Source organism: Cetorhinus maximus, chromosome 21, assembly GCF_964194155.1.
Source record: "Cetorhinus maximus chromosome 21, sCetMax3.hap1.1, whole genome shotgun sequence".
NCBI lineage: Eukaryota > Metazoa > Chordata > Chondrichthyes > Lamniformes > Cetorhinidae > Cetorhinus > Cetorhinus maximus.
Genome location: NC_135899.1, coordinates 25773841 through 25794301, shown reverse-complemented (window position 1 = coordinate 25794301; position 20461 = coordinate 25773841). Strand labels below are relative to the sequence as shown.

Here is a 20461-nt window from a genome sequence, read left to right as displayed (position 1 = left end):
GGGACACTTGCCTTTATCAATCGAGGCATAGTTTACAAAAGTAGGGAGGCCATGTTGGAGTTGTATAGAACCTTGGTGAGGCCACAGCTGGAGTACTGTGTGCAGTTCTGGTCGCCACATTATAGGAAGGATGTGATTGCACTGGAGGGGGTGCAGAGGAGATGTTGCCTGGGATGAAACATTTAAGTTATGAAGAGAGGTTGGATAGTCTTGGGTTGTTTTCGTTGGAGCACAGAAGACTGAGGGGTGAGGTGTACAAAATTATGAGGGGCATGGACAGGGTGGATAGGGAGCAGCTGTTCTCCTTAGTTGAAAGGTCAGTCACAAGGGGGCATAAGTTGAAGATGAGGAGCAGGAGGTTTAGGGGGGATGTGAGGACAAATTTGTTTACCCAGAGGATGGTGAAGGTCTGGAATGCACTGCCTGGGAGGGTGGTGGAGGCGGGTTGTCTCACGTCCTTTAAAAAGTACCTGGATGAGTACTTGGCACGTCATAACATTCAAGGCTATGGGCCAAGTGCTGGTAAATGGGATTAGATAGGTAGGTAAGGTGTTTCTCAGGTGTCGGTGCAGACTCGATGGGCCGAAGGGCCTCTTCTGCACTGTGATTCTGTGACTGTGACAATATATGCATATATCTGTGTGAGTGTGAATATAAAGAAGCAAGATTCCCTCTTATTGTTATATATTGACAACAACATAAATAGTGAGACTGTTTCACCTGGCCCTAGTGAGTTGGTGATATAGTAAGTGTAGTGGGAAGACCCCTTTGGTCCCAATGTGTTGATGGCCTCGTAAACATAGGGGCCAAAGGGATTTTCTCACTATGCGTTGGTAATATGTTAAACATAACGGGAATATTTCCTTTATTTTCTGTGTCCTGATGACATGTTAAAGGCAATGAGAAGATTTTCTCTGATGCCAAATGTTTTTCAAATTATGTTGGGATGCCTTCTGTATTTGAAATACTCATCCATCCAATAGAGTTTTGGTGCTTTTGTCTTTTAGCAACTATATATGTATGTGTATATATATATATGTGTGTGTGTGTGTGTGTGTGTGTGTGTGTGTCTGTGTGCGTGTGTTATATATACTTTGAACTCTGAGCTTAGACAATTATGATTTCTCTCGTGGTAGGCCATAGAGGAATTATTCATTCAATATATTGGATGCCTGGGTCTATATAAATGTTTATTTCCTTGGTAAATATTTTATTTTATGACAATATCAAGATGGGAGGCTACTTGAATGTGATCCTCTGCGCATGGTAAGAAAGTATGTTCCACCTTATCTGAATATATTATACTTGAATGCAAATAATCACTGATATAGCTTAATTTGTGTTCCAAAGGATGTAAACCAAGAAGAACAATCGATCTACACCCCTATGGAAAGGTAAATTCCATCTAGCAGCTACTTACGTTAGTTAAGTTAGTCTGCAGCTATTCGTCTCCCAGAAGTGCCTGTGGCGTGCATTGTGCAGTCAGCAGAAACGAGTTACACTGCAATATTCGTCTTGTTATGGGGTGGCATTGAGGTCAGTGATGAAGCATATGAGTGGGAACATTAAGTTGAAGTATAAGATTAGCCATGATTTTATCGCATGGTCGATCAGTCTCAAAAGGCTATATGGCGTACTCCCCCTCCTATTTCTAATGTTCTTCGTGATTTCGATCCGCATGTTGAAACCTAGTGAAGCAGCATCAGGTTTTCCTGCATCTTGCATAACCTTCCCCGCATCTCCCTAGCAACTGACCTATGGTCTTAGAAGAGAGTAGCACGATTCACTTGTCACATTACATTAAATTTAGTTGAGTGCTCCAATGGGCATGCCGGATATTGACAAAATACAGCTTAGCTCCCCGATGCCATTCTAACAGTTTAAGGGGAAGCCCTGGTGATTATCTCGCACCATTTGGTTTTGCGCTCTGGATTCAAAGCCAAACCTGACAGGAGTTATACTAGCATTTTAGCGTCAGTCTGCATGCAAAAGCGCTTTCACATCAAGACAGCATATTAGACTTCTCAGACGCTTATACATCACCAGCTGTTCTGAAAAGTACAATGTCCCTCAACATGCCCGTAAGGCAAGATTGGATCCTAGTCGGAGAGGTGTACTCGCCTAAGTTTATGTTGCAACAACAACTTCTATTTATACAGCGCCTTAAATGTAATAAAATATCTCAAGGGTCTTCACAGGAGCTTTATAAAGCAGAATATGATACCGAGTTTATATTATACCGGCATTCTGTGGGGGTAACAGCACAACCCAATGGGACAGTTACACTTCACGTGTTATATATCTGTGAAGAGGTTTGGGCTGTCTAATGATGTAACACAAGATTCCTAAAGGGGGCGGGGGGAGGGGGTGGGGTGGGGCGGGGGGAGGGGGTGGGGTGGGGCGGGATGGGTGTGTCAGAGGGAGGTCTAAAGATAAAGAGACTGATATCCTCTGAGTGAAAAGTTGGGTCAGAAAAGGCGCCATCTGATCAGCTGAATGACGAGAGAAAACTCTTCTGCACATATGTAGTCATCGAATGTTTCAAATCGTCCCTCATCCTTGTACAATAGTCCCCAAATAAAACAAAACTTGACTGATTCGGGAGCCATAGGGTACGGCCGGTCTTTTCACCGACTGGACGATTTGGAATTCAGCCCAGACGTCTGTCCGCGGAAGGCACCTTGAGTTAAACTAGTCCTCAGCCAGTTCTCAGTGGGAAAGGGCCTACTGCAGGAATCCAGTCATAATCTGGCAGTAAATTTGCAATGCCACTCCCAAAGGCAACATGGAAGGCTTATGCAAGATGCAGGAAAATCTGATACTGCTCACTGGGTAATAATATTTCAACATCGGGATCAAAATCACGAAGGACATAAGAAATAGGAGGAGGAGTACGCCATGTGGCCTCTTGAGACTGATCGACAATGCGATAAAATCATGGCTGATCTTATGCTTTAATTTAACGTTCCCATTCAATCCCCACACCCCTTAATTCCCTAGTGCCAAACAATTATCGACCTCTGTCGTGGATATACCCAACGACCGAGATCCGCAGCACTTTGGGGTAGAGAATTCCAGAAATTTCGATTGCTTATAAATAGCATCATCCAAAATATATTAAGCGCCTCAATTTATTTTATCTTGAAATACATGGCCTAGAAATGATTATTTCTACTCTCGACAGACTAAAAAATCTGTGCGTTATGAAGTATGAACTTGTTTATTTTAAATTGGCCAATGGCTCTGTTAAAAAAAGCGGACAGGCAATGTCACATGAACGTGACTGCCTTCTGTATCAATAATAGGTGGGCGAGGCAATATTTCAGGGGGCAGTTAAGAATCAACCACATTGCTGTAGGCCTGCAAGTTACATGTGCCAGATCAGGGAAGGAAGAGCATTGATGGGATGGGAATGTTGTCACCCTGAGAGAGTGAAACCTATTCGTGTTCCATGGTGCCTCAGCAATCCTGATCGCCTGTGAAAGCCGGTGAACAGTGATATTTTATTTTTTAAACCGTCGTGGGCTTCGCTGGCTAGGCAAACATTTGTCTTTGTTCAGGGGACATTTGAGAGTCAATCACATTAATCTCACATGAGCTGGTTAACATTTGATTACTTATAGGATGCAACACGATCCCAACAGAGTCACATGTATGCCAGTAGATTGCTTCCCCTAAAGGCCATTAATGAACCAGATGGGTTTATTACAACAACCGCTTCATCATTAGACTTCTAATTTTAGACTTTTAATTCAAATCTAGGGATTCGAACCCAGGTCCCCACAACATTACCCCGGGTCTCTGGATCAATAGCCCAGCGACAATACTTCCACATCATCAATATTGGGAGGCACAATAACAGCAGCCTGGTCTCCCACTGCAGCACTCAGATCATTTGATGGAAACTGTTTGTGTCGCAACGGAAGCTGTGGCCTGGGCCATTTGACACTAGGGTGCAAGGCAAATTTCTGTTTTTGTGAGTTCAGCTCGAGTTCTGTGCTGTTGGTTTTGGACATGTTACACATTCATATGGAAATTTCTTGTTTTCGATCAGAGACGTCAACCGGGATCATATGAGGCGGGTTAACATGTCGGTTACTTACACGATTCCAACGGTCAAAACTGCGCATTCTTTTTGTCCTGCTTCAGACACTTGGACATAACACTTTTGGATCATAAACCGGGTGACAGAGGTTCAGCCACCTATTGTGCACTCCGCCAGCTTTTACTCCCATTGAGTTCAATGCGGGCAGGTGTAGAACAGACCACTTATCTGGTTTCACTCGTTAAGTACCTTCAGGGAAGTTCAATTTCATCCTGACCATTTTACCCCATTATTTTAGCTGAAACGCACAGAATCTGTTTCATGCTCTTTCACATTCTGCCATGTGTCCTATTGCTCTTTGATGAATATTGCACGATATTGGCACAGATCAGGCATCGCTTTCCTAATGCAGTGGAAGAGATTGACAAAACATGAGCTAATTTTAACCTAAGCCGGGAAACACAAAGGGTCAGGTGGAATGCCAGTTGTACATCGTGCCCTGTATTACCCTTGGATAGGGAGTCAAATCATGCCGGTTGCAAAACCAATAGAGCTAATGACCTCCCCTTCGGGATGCTGAGGGGATTGGGTGCAAAGGGAATTTTAAACACCAACCAATTTGCTTCCACATTTCATTCACCGGGGACTAGTTTTGGATGGGATACAAAACTGACACTGCCTCTGGTCCTGCTGGTCTCCCGCCGGCGAGTCAGGTTACGGTTTCTCCCAATGTGTCTGTTGACATTATTGCAGATGTTGGCATGGTTGTGTTATGTTCTTCAGGATTACAATCATTTGTCAGTGTTCGTCATGGAAGGGGGTGTTATTGGGCAAGGATGGATAAGATTCCTTGGTTATCTAGACATGTCCTTAAGAGTGGTCGCTACTCCCGTAGCGCCGGGAGCGGGTAGGTTTCCTCTAGCCCTAGCCTCTCCAGCGTTCGCTGGGTGTGCTCTATGCTCTTTTTGATTTGGGGGTGGGGTGGGGTGGGGTGGGGTGGCTCGCTGGTGATTAGACCTTAGGGATGGGGTACAGATTGCCTGGTGCATTTACCAGCCTAGACTTGGACTGTCTACTCGACTGTGAAGCTAGCTGTACAAAAATAACCTAGAAATTAGTATAATTGTTTTTCCTTCTCTGTTTTTAATACATGACTTCCTTTCCCCTTTTATTCCTGACAGCCTAAAGACATTCAGCAATTCGTTAGAAAACATGATGGGCAAGTAACTCAATAAGAATGAATTAAAATGTTCGGCCCGGCTAATGAAAGATTGTGTTCATTAGAAGTATTAAAAGTGTGCATTCTGCACGCTGACACGGCCCTATTCGGTCTTCCTCATCATCTCCATATATTTCTTACCAGTTGTTGGTGGGCCTTCTGGGAATAGGTATCCTTTATAGGTTCTGAAGTAACAGTGATATGGTAAGGTTCTGCTCCAGTGTCATAGCTATGCATTCATCGAGCACCTTTCATAACCACAGGAAGCCGAAGAGTATTTTACAGCCGACGAGGTCCTTTTGAAATGTAGACATTGACGCATTGTACGCAGTGCCAATTTGTGCGTAGCAGAGTCCGATAAAAAGCAACGTGATAATGATGCGAGCTAGTGACTTTGTTTGAGGGAAACACATTGGCCAGGCTATCAGGGAGAACGCCCCTGCTCTTGTTCAAAATAAGGTCATGGGCTTTTTTTTTACGTCCACTATGGTTTACATCTCAGCCGCAATATTGCATCTCCAACAGTACAGCGTTCTCAGCAGTGGAGTGTGTGTGGATTTTAGGTAAGATGGGAGCTTAACGCCACTAACCTCTGCTTCGGCGATGAGAGAGTACCACTCATTGTGACGCAGCCAACAGCAAAGTGTAGCTGTCCCGAATGAGTCTAGAAGGGAACATGTGATGCAACTTGTGTCTGCGGCCTTGACTTGAGTCGGGCCTGGGGAGATAAGACAAACCACCCACCCCCTCCTCAACCCCCCCCCAAACCCCCACCCCCAGTGCTGGCTCTAACTGTAACATGTGAAATTGGTTTGAAGGGCTTCAATTCAATCTCTAATTTGCTTGGTCTACAGCAGGAAATTTAGTCCGAAACCGATAGTTCCCTTCTCAGATGAATAGCTGTTCTGGAAAATGGAAATGTTGAACTGGAGATACTTTCTTCAGATCTACATTGGGCCCATACTACACCTGACACTGAGCGAAAAAAGAAGACGAGTCCTTCATTTTACCGAGCACAAAATAGATGCACTGTTAGAGTAACTGTCCGCCTTTATGTGCGATTTCTGATGAATGCTGCCTACAGCAACTTGTAGCAATTTGGTAAATGTAACTTGGTAATAGGTGAACGCTAATTATGATTGTAGCAAATTACAGCGCTTGCTATTTTAACTCATTAGCTTTCATGATGTAACCCAGCTATTGCCAGTTTTAATGTATGTCAGTTGGGCTTTATAGAAATACGTGTGCGCTTGTCGGTTGTCTGCCTTGTGTGAGTTGGGCTCAACCGTTGATGGTCTTGTTTCCAAAGCGAAATATTGCGGAATTAAGTTCTACTTCAAAAGTTCAATAGATAATTGTGACTTCATGCCAGGAGTGAAGGAGCGCTGCATTGCCAAATATTCTAGTCATTCCTGCTTGTCCAGGTGAACAGTGCGGGATTTTGACAAACAGCAAGGCGTTATTTCAGCATCCCGCCTAAAGCCGTTTAATGAAGCACTCCCACGTATACAGAATTATTTAAAAAAGGATAAATTGGTCATTTAACTTATTGCTGTTTCCATGAGTGAATTCACCTTGGAGACCCCGAGAGGCATGATCAATTGTCAGAGAAACAGAAACAGTTCATTCAGCCTCTCGAGCCCGTCCTGGCATTCAATTAGATAATGTACCTCAAATAAACCTGTGTTCTTTTTCTACCTATCGACATATATAACTATCAACAATCAAACATCAACCTATCGCTCTGAATACTGTGCTGTGCCATATTGTATTAAACTCCATTGACATTTTCCTATCTATTATATTTTACACTTGTAGGTTCACAAAGTTCTCCAATCAAATCACAGAAGCAGGTAAGGAGGAATATAAAGTGAAATACAACCTTTAGTTTCAATGCATTTCGAGGCAAAACTCATACTGCTCCTGATCAAGCTACATTTTCGAAATCGCAGGTTGTAGGAGACCAAACAGATAGACTTTTATTCCCCAAATTTCATCTCAAGCTTTGCTGGAGTAGCAACAAGAACAGGGCATGATATAGTAACCGTAGAGATGGATGGATTTTATAGATTGACATATTTAATAATTACCTATGTTGCTTGATTATAAATTAAACATTTTAATATATCTACTTTTAAGACGACGAGATGTTAAGAACGTGAAAGGTGCAAGAGGCCCAAGAAGCCCAAACTTTTATTAGATATCAAACCCTTTCATCTTATCCCTCCATGTCTCTACAAAAGCTCATCCAGTCCTTGTTTGAGTTCATCTATATTTTAGAGTTTGATTGCATATTCTGGCTATTTATTTCCTCCAAGCCTATTACATTTTTAAAACAGTTTTTTTTAAAGAAGTATTTCCTTCTTAACCCCAATTTAAAGAGGTGAAATAGCTGATCTCTTGCACAAACACCAACTAATCAAGGACCGTCTGCATGGGGGTCCATGAAGGGTACATCATGTCTGGCCAGTCTAGACTAATCAAATCTTTCTGTTTGAACAGATAACTACAACAGAGCTGATACAATACGCGTCGATAAATATAGACTTTTTAAAACAACGATCTTCCCTGAATGTGGCTGCGGAATGTGACGATTTAGAGTGAGTTAATAATTTCCCTTAATGGAACGAATCAGATTTCAGATACGCTTATTTCAGTTTTTCATTTGAAATCACAGCTACTTATGGGTCAGAAGGAAACCCTTAATCCCCAGCTCCAGAACACACAAACTAATGCAGATCAGGAGTTAAGCAGCTTCGCTCCTTTGTGAGCTTCTTTGCTTCGCTCCAATTGAAAATTGTGCTAGATGCGCACTTGCCGTCCAAATCCCTTGCTTTCTGTCATCGCGATTTTAACCCAAGCGCGTTCCTGTGTGTCATTATTAATTTGTGGACAAGAGGTGACATGCTGGAGTCAGTTTAATAGTCATGCATTATAATCTTGACTTCTGCCATCTGTAAAAATAAAATAAAAAAAGTGGGTTTAGAGTAGGTTGACAATGGGTTAGACCCTTCACTAATTGTGACGGAACACGCGATCAGTGTGCTACTGACCCATACTTAGAAGATGCAAATTGGATTCCTGGATCTCAGGTGGGACGGAGAGAATAGCACACAAGCCTCGAGGCTGTGGTCCGGGCCGAGCAACTGGAAATCAATCTGCACTGGTATTCCCAACCATACCGAACCATGCAGGGCAGTTTAAGTATAGATCAGGAATGACTGTGGTATTATCCACGGTCAGGTGAAGAGTTGATATTCACCGTATGAACAAAGTGCAGAAGGGCTGGCGAGATCTTTCGTAAGAATTTGCAGATGCATGGAATTGAAAAAAAGAAGCACTTTTTCAGTTTTGTGTATTGAACTGTGGTTCAAAATTTGCATCACGCTATATCGGAAAGAGTCACGCTCTGAATTAACTTCACTGCAGCTTGTCAAACCCTCTGAAGCTCCAGCAATCGATCCAAACATGAGTTTTCTTCAAGGTAAATTACACTCTTGTCTCTAACACTCCCATACATAGAGTTGAGACTTTACCTCTTCCCCTTACTGAAAAACCCAAACAGTTGCCCTCATCTCAGTCTTGTCTCTCTGTCCTGGTAGCCGTTAATTGGGACACTTCAAAAAGAAACAAGAAAAATCCATTTGCCACATTGCACCCAACACCCCCTTTTCAATCAACGCAACACAAATTTCTCATCATCTCAGATTATTGCTCCGTCCCTTCTCACTCCAGAAGCTCGTCGAATTCCCACATCCTATTCGTTTCAGTGGAATTTGCTGGTACATAATTTCACACATTGATAATTCTTTCTCCTAGAAAATAATTTAGAAATGTTTAACATCCTTGTTAAATGCTGCCAATAGAGCACTGTGAAACAACATGGTTAGCACTTCTTTTATTCAAGGGATGCGAGCAGCACTGGCAAGGCCAATTTAGTGCCTATCGCTAATTATCCTTGATAAAGAAGCATTGAGCTGCCTTCTTGATCCACTGCAGCCCATCTGTTGGTACACTCAAGATGTTTTTAGGTAAAGGGGTTTCAGGATTTTGACCCAGGGGCCCTGAAGACATTCTTAAATGTCCTCTAATATCACCACCAGCTTTGGCTAAAATTTATTTCATGGCTTAAAGGGAGCTGCACAGTTTGACTGGAAGCCAAGCAGGTTTTGCTTCTTTTATTCTTTTACGGGATATTGGCGTCACTGGCTAGGCCAGAATTTTTATTGCCCAACCTTAATTGCCCTTGAGAAGGTGGCGGTGAGCTGCCTTCTTGAACCGCTGCAGTCCGTGTGGCGTAGGTACACCCACAGTGCTGTTAGGGAGGGAGTTCCAATATTCGGTTCCAAGTCAGGATGGTGAGTGGCTTGGAGAGGAACTTCCAGGTGGTGGTGTTCCCATCTATCTGCTGCCCTTGTCCTTCTAGGTGGCAGAGGTCCTGGGATTGGAAGGTGCTGCCTAAGCAGCCTTGATGAGTTTCTGCAGTGCATCTTGTGGATGGTACACACTGCTGCCACTGTGAGACAGTGGCGGAGGGAGTGAATGTTTGTGGAAGGGGTGCCAATTAAACGGGCTGCTTTATCCTGGAGGGTGTCAAACTTCTTGAGTGTTGTGGGAGCTGCAAGTAGGGAGTATTCCATTATGCTCCTGATCTGTGCTTTGTAGATGGTGGACAGGCTTTGGGGAGTCAGGATGCTTCTCATCAGGAGAATCTGTACTGCAAGCTAGGTGCCAAGATACCTGAACTGAATATAGGAACTGTTGTAAGGCCGCCTGAGTAAAGCCATTTTATACCTCTTCAGTTCCATCGCTGCTGCAGCATAACTACGTTCTGTGAAAATGGAAGTGGAAAAAATGACTACTTGGGGATTTTCCAAAACTCACTGTATGTTTTCATGTTATCAACCGAAGTCGCCATTGTATCCTGCAATGGGCTACTGATTAGCTCGGTCCTGTTGATGAAAACAGGAAAGCACAAAAGTGTATATTATCCCCATGCAGATATAAACAACATAACTGGGTTTGTCTTCATAATGGTATCATTCTCATATCTCTATAATAATGGCCCGTTGGAATGCATATTTTGGTGAAATAAAACGAGAGTGGGGATGTTTGTTTTCAGACCACATATATTGAGTTTCTAAAGTTTATTTGTTTATATCCAACTTGCTAGAAGCTATCAAGTTAGAATTACTTCTTGGTAGGTGTTTTATTCTCAAGGCATGTAAAATGTCCCCTTCATTTTTTTGCAGGCATGATTATGGATATGACGAACTTAACATAACAGGTGAATAACACAGGAAAGAAAGAGCGACCTTTGGGTAACCTGGGTGGTTTATTATGTCTGACCTTTCTCCTGTAGCCTTCTGAATTTGAGGCAAGCACTTAGTGATTGAATATGACTTTGGTCTCTGTAATGACCGTAAGTATTCGAGACCTTTTATTGTTGCAGAATTTCGTTTTGGGCAAAATGGGCAGTTTCCCATCAGTGACCTATTATACACCCCGTTTGATATCCAGTTTTAGTGAAGTCAATGGAGTTGAACGCTGGCTGATTCAATACCTCTAATATTTTCCCGACATCCTCTCACAAAACGAGTTTATGCCCCATCTTCTCGGATGCAGAAAACAGTCTGCTATTTGGTACAATTTGGTCCTAATTGCCAATCTCACTCAGAGAGACGTAAAACAACCGGAGGCTGAAATAAAAATGCGGGCCGCAGAGAGCTCACCAGAGGTCTGTCTAAAGACGCCTTTGGGTCGGCTTGTGCTGCGTGTCATTAGCATGTAAGTCATTGGCTCCGATTTTGCTCTCTTCGATTAAATCTGCCCAGATCCCTGTGGTGTTTCCATGTCACTTTGCATATGGTGCTAAGACAAAGAGATCTCTAGGCGTGCAGAAGCAGTGATGTTAGCAAGCATCGTAAGCGAGCAATCATGTTGAAGTCAGCAATCGTGTAAGTTAAGCTTATTTGAATCCTTTCATCTTTAATGTAATAATTCTGATAACAAAATACATAATTGAAGATTGGATTATGATAAACATATTTTAAAAATATGATTTTTACCAATACGAAGTTAAGGCCCAATTATGCCACATTTAACAAGATGAAAATTTTCGAGGGTTTTCCGGTTAGACTAATACGTATGAGTGGAAGTTCTTGTCAGTTTAGTGATTTCCCACCGATTACAGCTTGGGAGTCCTGAACAACACATCCTCTGGAGAAGTGTAGAATCACAGTCATCAACTTCTGGATTTTCGTGTTATCCTGTACATGTAGAGTCTCCTGACATTATCGTCAGTTTCCGTCGAGTAACAATGGTGATGATGAAGGCTAACATCTTCACTTTCATTACCACTGCAAAATTAACAGATTCTATGTAATGCCTCTTTAAATTAGTTTTCGTGATATATGGGCCACAATTATTATCCATCCCTGGATACTTTGAGAAACTAAGAGCGGATAACCATACATTTTGTGGTGATAGCTCTCCCAAAATGGTGCTGGGTAGGTAATTTCAGGATTTTGACACAGCACTTATGAAAGAACCCGGATATATTATTTATACTTTCATGGATGTGGGCGATTTTGGCAAAGCCAACATTTGTTGCCCATTCCTAATTCCCCTAGGAACTGCTTGGCCAAGGCCACTTTGGAGAGCAGTTAAGACTCAACCACATTGCTGCGGATCTGGAGTCGCACCAGGCCAGGCCGGCAAATTTCTTTCCCTAATGTGAATCGGATGGGTTTTACAACAATCTAATCATGGTCATCATTAGACTTTAATTTCCTGATTTAAAAAAAATTGAATTCACATTCCATTATCTGCCATGCTGGCATCCAAACGCGAATCCGCTAGGCATTAACCCTGGGTACCAATACGCCACCGCCTCCCATCTGCCAGAGTGGGATTTGAACCCATGTCCCTAAAGCATTAGTCTCGGCCTCTGGATTACTAGTCCAGTGACATATTCCCAAGTGTATGATGTCTGCAACAAAAACAAAAACTGCTGGCAAAACTCAGCAGGTTTTACAGCAGCTGTGGAGATCTCCACCGATGATGTCAGACCTGCTGAGTTTTTCCAGCAATTTTTGTTTTTGTTTCAGATTTCCAGCATCTGCAGTATGTTGTTTTTATCTAGATGATGCCTGCCTTGGAGGGAAATCGGAGGCAATGCTGCACTCATGATCTCGATACCATCATAGAATGATATTGCGCAGAAGGAGCTCATTCAGTTCATTGTACCAGCGTTGGCGCTTTGAAACATCTATTCAATTAATAAGAACATAAGAAATAGGAACAGGGGTAGACCATTCAGCCCCTTGAGCCTGCTCCACCATTCAATAAGATCATGGCTGATCATCTTGTGTTTCGATTTCCACATTCCCATCTACACCCGATAACCTTTGATTCCCTTGCCTATCAAGAATCTATCTACCTCTGCCTTAAAAATATTCAAGGCCCCGCCCCCACCACCTTCTGAGGCAGAGAGTTCCAAAGTCGCACAACCCTGTGAGAGAAAAAAATTCTCCTCATCTCTGTCCTAAAAGGGCGACCCCTAATTTTAAAACAGTGACCCCCTTGTTCTGGACTCACCTTTCGACATTGACCTTGTCAAGACCGTTGAAGATCTTGTATACTTCAATCAAATCACCCCTCACTCTTCTAAACTCCAGTGGAAACACGCCCAGTCTGTCCAACCTTTCCTCATAAGACAACCATCTCATTCTAGGTATCAATCTAATAAACATCCTTTGAATTCCCTTGAAAGCATTTACATCCTTCCTTAAATAAGGAGACTAAAACTGCACAAAATATTCAAGGTGTGGTCTCACCAATCCTCTGTATAACTGAAGCATAACATCCTTACTTTTATGTTCAACTCTTCTCATAATAAAGGATAGCATTCCATTAGCCTTCTTAATTACTTACCACACCTGCATATTAACTTTTTGCGACTCGTGTACTAGAACACCTAGATCCCTCTACATCTCAGAATTATGCAGCCGTTCTCCATTTAAGTAGTACTCTGCTTTTTTGTTCTTCCTGCCAAAGTGAACAACTTCACATTTTCCCACATTAAACTCCATTTGCCAGATCTTTGCCCACTCACTCAACCTATCTATATCCATCTGCAACCTCTTCATGTCCTCTTCACAACATACTTTCCTACCTATCTTTGTGCCATCTGCAAATTTAGCTACCGTGTCTTCACACCCTTTATCTAAATCAATGATGTTAATCCCACTCACCGTCTCTTTCCCTGCAACCCTGCAGGGAAACTTTGATGAACAATTTAACTGTGAACAACTAGAGCCAAACTTCTGGCATATTATTTAAAATGGGCACTTTATTTTCATTATGTCAATGCAAGCTTAAAGAAATAAGGATTTGAAAAAAATATTCTCAGCCTGTTCCTTTGTGGGATTGGGATGCCAAACTATTGACATGCACTTCTTTCTCGCTTAATTCACAGCAAAACGCATTCCTAATGTGTCAGTGAATCAGGTAAGACAGCCAGGGTGCTGCCCTTCATTTTAAGTAAACCAAGCCGACATTCTTCTGAATGAATCTGAACCAGTTCAAGTTAAAGATTAGCAGGCGGTACAGCGCAGTAATCAGCAGCTGGAATGTGTTCGACTGGATTCATTTAGGAAACAGATTATTTTATAGGGAACTGGGGGATATTGCTAAGGATGAATTTTAGATATAACGGACTGAAGAGAGCTTTTCATCCATCACCATGTGGCATTTGTACTTTCTCCTCCTCCAGATGTCACACCCAGGAAGTTGGTACTCATGGACTTCCATTGGATTCGTCCATGATGATGCTTGGCAAAGTACTGCAGCGGTTTGCTTTTACCCTCTGTAGTATGTCTGACTCTCCTGCTCTTAACACCTACCACTAGGCGTATTAGAAGGATTTGCAGGCTGATAATCAACCTGTTTGCCCACATTATGAATGCACTTTCCGTGGCCATCAAGTGGGACTTAAACCCAGGGTTAAGGGCGCTACCGCTGCGCCACAAGACGGCATTGACACAGGCGCTTCAAAATGTTTTTTAAATAAATATGCATGACGGCAACTTTCTATAATTAATATCAATACATCATGCAAATTGGACGCGGGTCACCATAGCAAACGATTTCGCAATGTATATTTTGTGGTCCCCCAGATGTCTGATAGAGTATACTAAACTACTGAAAGTAAAGCTTCAGAGAAATACAGTGACCTGGAGTAGGGTTTTTTTTTTTCATGTTATTCTGCAGACCAGACTGTGCCATAATAAATTAAAATATATAAACTCACTGTTGAAATTTGTAATTAAAGTAAGCCGTTCGATCTCCGCGTTAACCTTGAAAGTCACAGGATGGCATTTGGGTGGAACAGTTTTACCAGTATTAAGCTGGACTGTTTATCCGAGTTGAATGTACTGCACTTTTTCTAACCATCATAATCTCCACAGAGAAATGGGGCAGATTCTGACCAGTCCGCTTCAGCGGTGAATGAAACTGCAATGAATGTCGGAAGCCAATCTTCAATTTTAAACTCGGAGGCCGAAGAGAAAATCCAGTGTGATGTTAGTCTTTATGCCACAGTTCAGGTTTAATTTTCTTCAGTTGCACAGGAATACGTAGGATATGCCGCACTGAAACAGGCCATTCGGCACAGCCATTCTATGCCGGTGTTTATGCTCCACTCGACCCTCTTCCCATCCTTTCCCATCTAAAGCTATCATCTTAACCCTCTGTTCCCTTCTCCCCCACGTGCTAACGTAGCTTCCCCTTAAATGCATGTGTACTATTTACCTCAACTACTCCCTGTGGTGACGAGTTCCACATTCTCACCACTCTTTGGGTAAAGCAGCTTCTCTTGAGTTCCCTATTGGATTTCTGGGTGACTTTCTTATGTTGATCACCCCTACCCACAAGAGGAAACTTCCTGTCTGCATCCACTCTATCTAAACCCTTCATCATTTTAAAGACTTACATTAGGTCACCACTCGGCCCTTGCTTTTTATCATTTCTCCTTTTGTAATACAAAGAAACAAAAAAAGCTTGCCTTTATCAAGCTTCTGTCACGACCTCAGGACGTATAAAAGCTCTTTACAGAGACCATATAAATGCAAGCCCTTTCTCTTTATTTTGAAGGTTCTTTACACTTCCAAACAACATGATCTCTGTAAATCAATGTATTATTTGTAAAACATAAATATTTTGGTGATGAATTCTTGTACGTTTCGTCTTTTATGGTGCTGTGTTGTGCTTTTAATGCAAAATGGAAAATGTGGAAGTCCAATGCATCAGCCAGGAACCCCAATGACTTTGTTTAAAAAAAAACAGAATGGAATTCATTTTTCCAATTTTTGTAAATTGATTATTTTGAAATTGCCAAGCTTACTTAAACCACAGCCAAACTGTTTTTTTCAACCTAACACGTGGATCGAAAGCCACTGAGGTCCATGGGGTACTTAGAAGACAGGTGTAAGACCCATTTAAGCCGCAACTGTAGCGTCAGTAGCAGATCATTTCTGACTTTGCAACTTGTGCTAAGGTTGTAATTGCAGTTTCAAATTAAGGGAGATCAAAGGTAGCCTAGGAGTACTCTGATCGCAGTTCGAACCCTCCCCGGCCCAAGTGGGCACTTATTTATGGAATAAAATTGTGAGTTACATAACGGATACCTAAATATTAACGTCTTTCACCAGCCTTCCAGCCTATATTATTTATCATTTTAAAAAGCATCAAACTTCTTTGAGACAGCATTTTCCAAATGTTATGTGCTATATCTGAAGAGATCCCGCCCTCTGAGTGACGCTCCAAGTGTGAAACTTCGGATGGATGTTTCTGCTGCTTGACAACGTTTGGGGGTGGACATTTATGTAAGAGGCGTCGGCAGTTTAGACCTTTTCAGCGACACTGGAAATACTGACCTTTGAAACCGACACCCAACACAGTAGTTTTGTTAGTCATTGCTACGGCATGTTTTTAAAAAAGTGCACGGCAACAAACACAAAAATGCAAATAAAATATTACAATTTCAGTTGGTTTTGAAAATGGATTATTCGGAAAACATTTACTGTCCACCCAGATTTTGGCCTCCGGCACTGTTTGGAACTTGGGTTTAAACCCTGCACCTTTAAACTCAGAGTGAGGAATGGTACCGCCAAGTCGCCCATTTGCTTCATCGACCGCATGTATCAGAGGTGGATGCAAATAACCTTGGAATTGTGGACTTGTTGTCAAAAAGTCTAAAGAGCCAACTTGTTCTGTACATCCCTTCATAAATTAGTTTGAGCTGGTGAGTTAGAATTTCAAGCCGATGAGCTAAGGGTACAGATGGACACGTGACACCACGATATCGTTGCCATAACGGAAACTTGGCTTAAAGAGCGGCAAAAAATGACAGCTCAACATCCCTGCAGATACAGTTTTCAGACAGGATCGAGAGGGGGATAAAATAAAGGAGGGGAAATAGCGTTATTGGTTAAAGAATCAATTACTGCTGTGAGGAGGGATGAAATACTAAATAAAGCATCAAATAAGGTAATATGGGTTGATCTCAGAAATAAAAGGGCGAAGCCACATTGCTAGGAGTGTACTAAAGAACCCCACACAGTGAAAGGGAGTTAGAAGGGAAATATGTAGATACATTTCTTAGCGCAAAAACAATGGGGCAGTGTAGTTGGAGACTTCAACTATTATCAGTTGGGATATGGAGACTGTGAAGGGAACAGAGGGCGCAAAATTCTTGAACTGCATTCAAGATTGTTTTTTTTAGCTAACGCGTAACAATCGAGAGGGGGCGCAATTCTACATTGAACCTTAGAAAATGAAGCCGGGCAAGTGGATGAAGTAGCAGTGGGGGACCATTTTGGAGATCGTGACCATAATGCAGTTAGATCTAACATAATTTTGGAAACGGGCAAAGATAGAACAACAGGAAAAGCTCTGAACTGTGAGAAGACACATTTTAAAATGCTAAGCGGTGAACTGTCGAATGTGGTCTGGATGAAGCTGCTAGAAGGGAAAGTTGTCCAATCAGTGGGAGGCATTCAAAAGCAAGATTCTACGTGCACAGTGTAGACATGTCCCCACAAAGAAGAAAGTGGTACTGCCAAACCTAGAGCCCCCTAGTTATCCAGACGAATACAGGGTAAGATAAAGCAGAAAAACAAAGCTTATGGCAGTATCAAAAAGCTCAATACTGTAGAAAACCTAGAGGAGTCTAGAAAGCACAGGGGTGAAGTAAAAAAGGAAATTAGGCAAGCAAAGAGGGGAGACGAAGAATATTGGCAAGTAAAATCAAAGGAAACACAAAGATGTTTTCCCAGTATATTAAGAGAAAGAGAATAACTATTGAAAGGGCACGGTCTATCAGAGATCTACATGGCAACTCAGCGTTGATACAAACGAAGTTGTCAGCATTTTGAATGAGCACTTTGTCTCTGTTTTCACTAAGGAGAGGGATGATGCAGACATTACATTTAAAGAGGAGGAGTGCGAAATCTTAGGTAAAATAAACATAGTGAGTGAGGGAGTACTGGAGGGACTGACATCCTTGAAGGTGTATAAATCATCAGGGCCGGATGGATTGTGCCCCAGGCTGTTAAAGGAAGCCAGGGAGGAAATAGAGGATGCGCTGAGTATCATTTTCCAATCCTCATTAGATACAAGCGAGGTACCAGAGGATTGGAGGTCTGTGAATGTTGTAGCATTATATAAAAAGGGCACGAGGGTTAGGCCGGTCAGTCTGACTTTGGTGGTGGGCAAATTATTGGAATCAATTCTCAGAGACAGGATAAACTGCCCCTTACAAAGGCACAGATTAATCAGGGATGGTCAGCATGGTTTTGTCAGGCGAAGATCATGCCTTCCTAAATTAGTCGAATTTTTTGAGGAAGTAACAGGGAGGATTGATGAGGGTAGTACAGTGGATGTTACCTACATGGGTTTTAGTAAGGCATTTGGCAAGGTCCCACATCACAGGTTGGTCAGAAAAGTGAAACCCCATGGGTTACATGGGAAGGTGGTGAGTTGGATTCAAAATTGCCTCAGCAACAGGAAACAAAGGGTAATGGTCGATGGATGTTTTCATGAATGGAAAGTGATTTCCAATGGAGTTCTACAAGGCTCATTGTTAGGGCCTATCCTCTTTGTTGTATATATTAATGATTTGAACTAAACTGTGAGAGGCATGATTGGGAAATTTAAGATGACAAAAATATTGGCCATGTGGTTGATAATGAAGGGCACAGCTGTTGCCTCCAAACTGATATCAATAGTTTGGTTGAGTGGGAGGATAAGTGGCAAATGGAATTCAATCCGGAGAAGTGTGGGGTAATGCATTTGGGGAGGGCAAACAAAGCAAGGGAATACTCAATAAATGGGAGGATATCTTGCTCGAGATGAAGTGAGAGACCTTAGAGTGCATGTTCACAGGTTTGTGAAGGTGGAAGGACAGGTGGATAAGGTGGTAAAGAAAGCATATGGAATGTTTTCCTTTACTGGATGAGGTGTTGAATAAAAAAGCAGGGATGTAATGATGGAACTGTATAAAACACTGGTTAGACCACAGGTGGAATTTTGTGCAAAGTTCTGGTCACCACGTTACAGGAAGGACATAAATGCTCCAGAGAGAGTGCAGAGGAGGTTTACAAGAATGTTACCAGGGTTGGAAATTGCAGTTATGAGGGAAGATTGGATATGCTAGGGTTGTTTTCCTTAGAACAGAGGAGGCTGAGGCTAAAATTAAAGTGTACAAAATTATAAGGGGCCTAAATAAGGTAAACAGGAAAGACCTGTTTCTCCTCGCTGACAGGTCAATTACTTGGGGAGGGGGGAAGGGGGGGGGGGGTTGGGGGTGGGGTGGGGGGGTTGGTAGAGGGGGTGGGGGGATAGATTTAAGGTGATTGGTAGAAGGATTAAAGGGGATATGAGGAAAAACTTCTTCACTCAGATGATGGTGGGTGTCTGGAATTCATTGCCTGAATTGACAGTTGAGGCAAAATGCTCCACTAATTTGAAAGGTGCCTCGATCTGCACCTGAAGTGCGGCTAATTTCTTTTTTGCTTTTTTCCCCTCCTTTTTTTCTGGCGTGGACACAATGGGCTGAATGGCCTCTTTCTGTGCCGCAACTTTTCTATGGCTCTGTATCCTTAGTAATATGTTCAGAATATGGATGTCTCCACTTCATTACACATTTTCATCTGAAATCCAACATGATGCTTCAGTACGAACGTTAACTTTCATTTATCCATCATAAAGGATTATTAAGGGGCAGCAAGTTAGCAACATCGAGGAACTGCAGTGCGCGCCATAATGACACATATCATTTTAAAATAATGTGCAGAAGAAGCGGTGAAACGGCTTCACATGAGGTGGTACAACGGGATGAAATAGAGACACATCTGTGAAAACGATCAGAGCAAAAAATTTAAACAGTGCAAGGGCTCTCCTTTTCCTCAAGTTGATTACCGTGAAGGTACTTAACAATATTTCATCAGTTCAACTGCCACATACCGGGGTAAAGAGCGAGCGGTGTGCCTTTAGAACAACACACTGACATTAAAACTCAACAGGGGCACGGAAAATGTGCCAACGTTTCTTCTCTGCAAGGGAGTGACTGAATAAAGTAATGTTACCATTAAATAAAGAGATCTTGTTGAAAATTTCTGCTGTCTAATCATACCACAAATAATTGGAGACGAAATTTAAATTATTCTATCTCAGCACAGAAATTATGAGTACGGTTTTTTGTGCCAGGTCGAACGTTGTGCACTATTAAGGAAACCTAAGGGTGCCATCAGGTCAACGAAAACTTTAATGAAAAAAAGTTGACGATTGTGATAATAGCAGAGAAAACGTTTTAATTCTACTTTTATAGTTCAAGCACCAGAAAAGCCGGCACTGGACCATTTAAAAATCTTTATGAGAGAATAGAGGGTCTCAAGGTTGTGGAAGAGGTACTAAAAAGTACTTTGCATCACTATTCGCACTTGAAGGTAATGCTCAACCAGCAGCAATGAGTTGCGATGTTAACAGTGAAATTATTAATATTAACACAGATGGAAGCAGCAAAAGAACAAAAAATAAGACTTAAAATAGATCTATATTCCGTCTCAGACGGAATTCCTTCAATGGCACTTAAAGCAATTGGGACAGGGGGTAGGCGAACTCCAGGCCCGCAACGT

General features: G+C 42.2%; 1 protein-coding gene across 1 annotated transcript in view; it reads left to right on the top strand.

Moving 5' to 3' along the window:
* Positions 1-13757, top strand: part of LOC144695540 (uncharacterized) — a gene marked incomplete at its 3' end in the record, with an annotated part of 30675 nt that extends 16918 nt beyond the window's left edge. The window contains exons 8-13 of the mRNA XM_078566414.1: positions 1351-1394; positions 5227-5264; positions 7083-7117; positions 7767-7864; positions 10517-10551; positions 13744-13757. Coding sequence (XP_078422540.1) covers positions 1351-1394; positions 5227-5264; positions 7083-7117; positions 7767-7864; positions 10517-10551; positions 13744-13757 — 264 coding nt within the window. The remainder of the gene's footprint in view (positions 1-1350; positions 1395-5226; positions 5265-7082; positions 7118-7766; positions 7865-10516; positions 10552-13743) is intronic.
* Positions 13758-20461: the final 6704 nt, after the last annotated feature.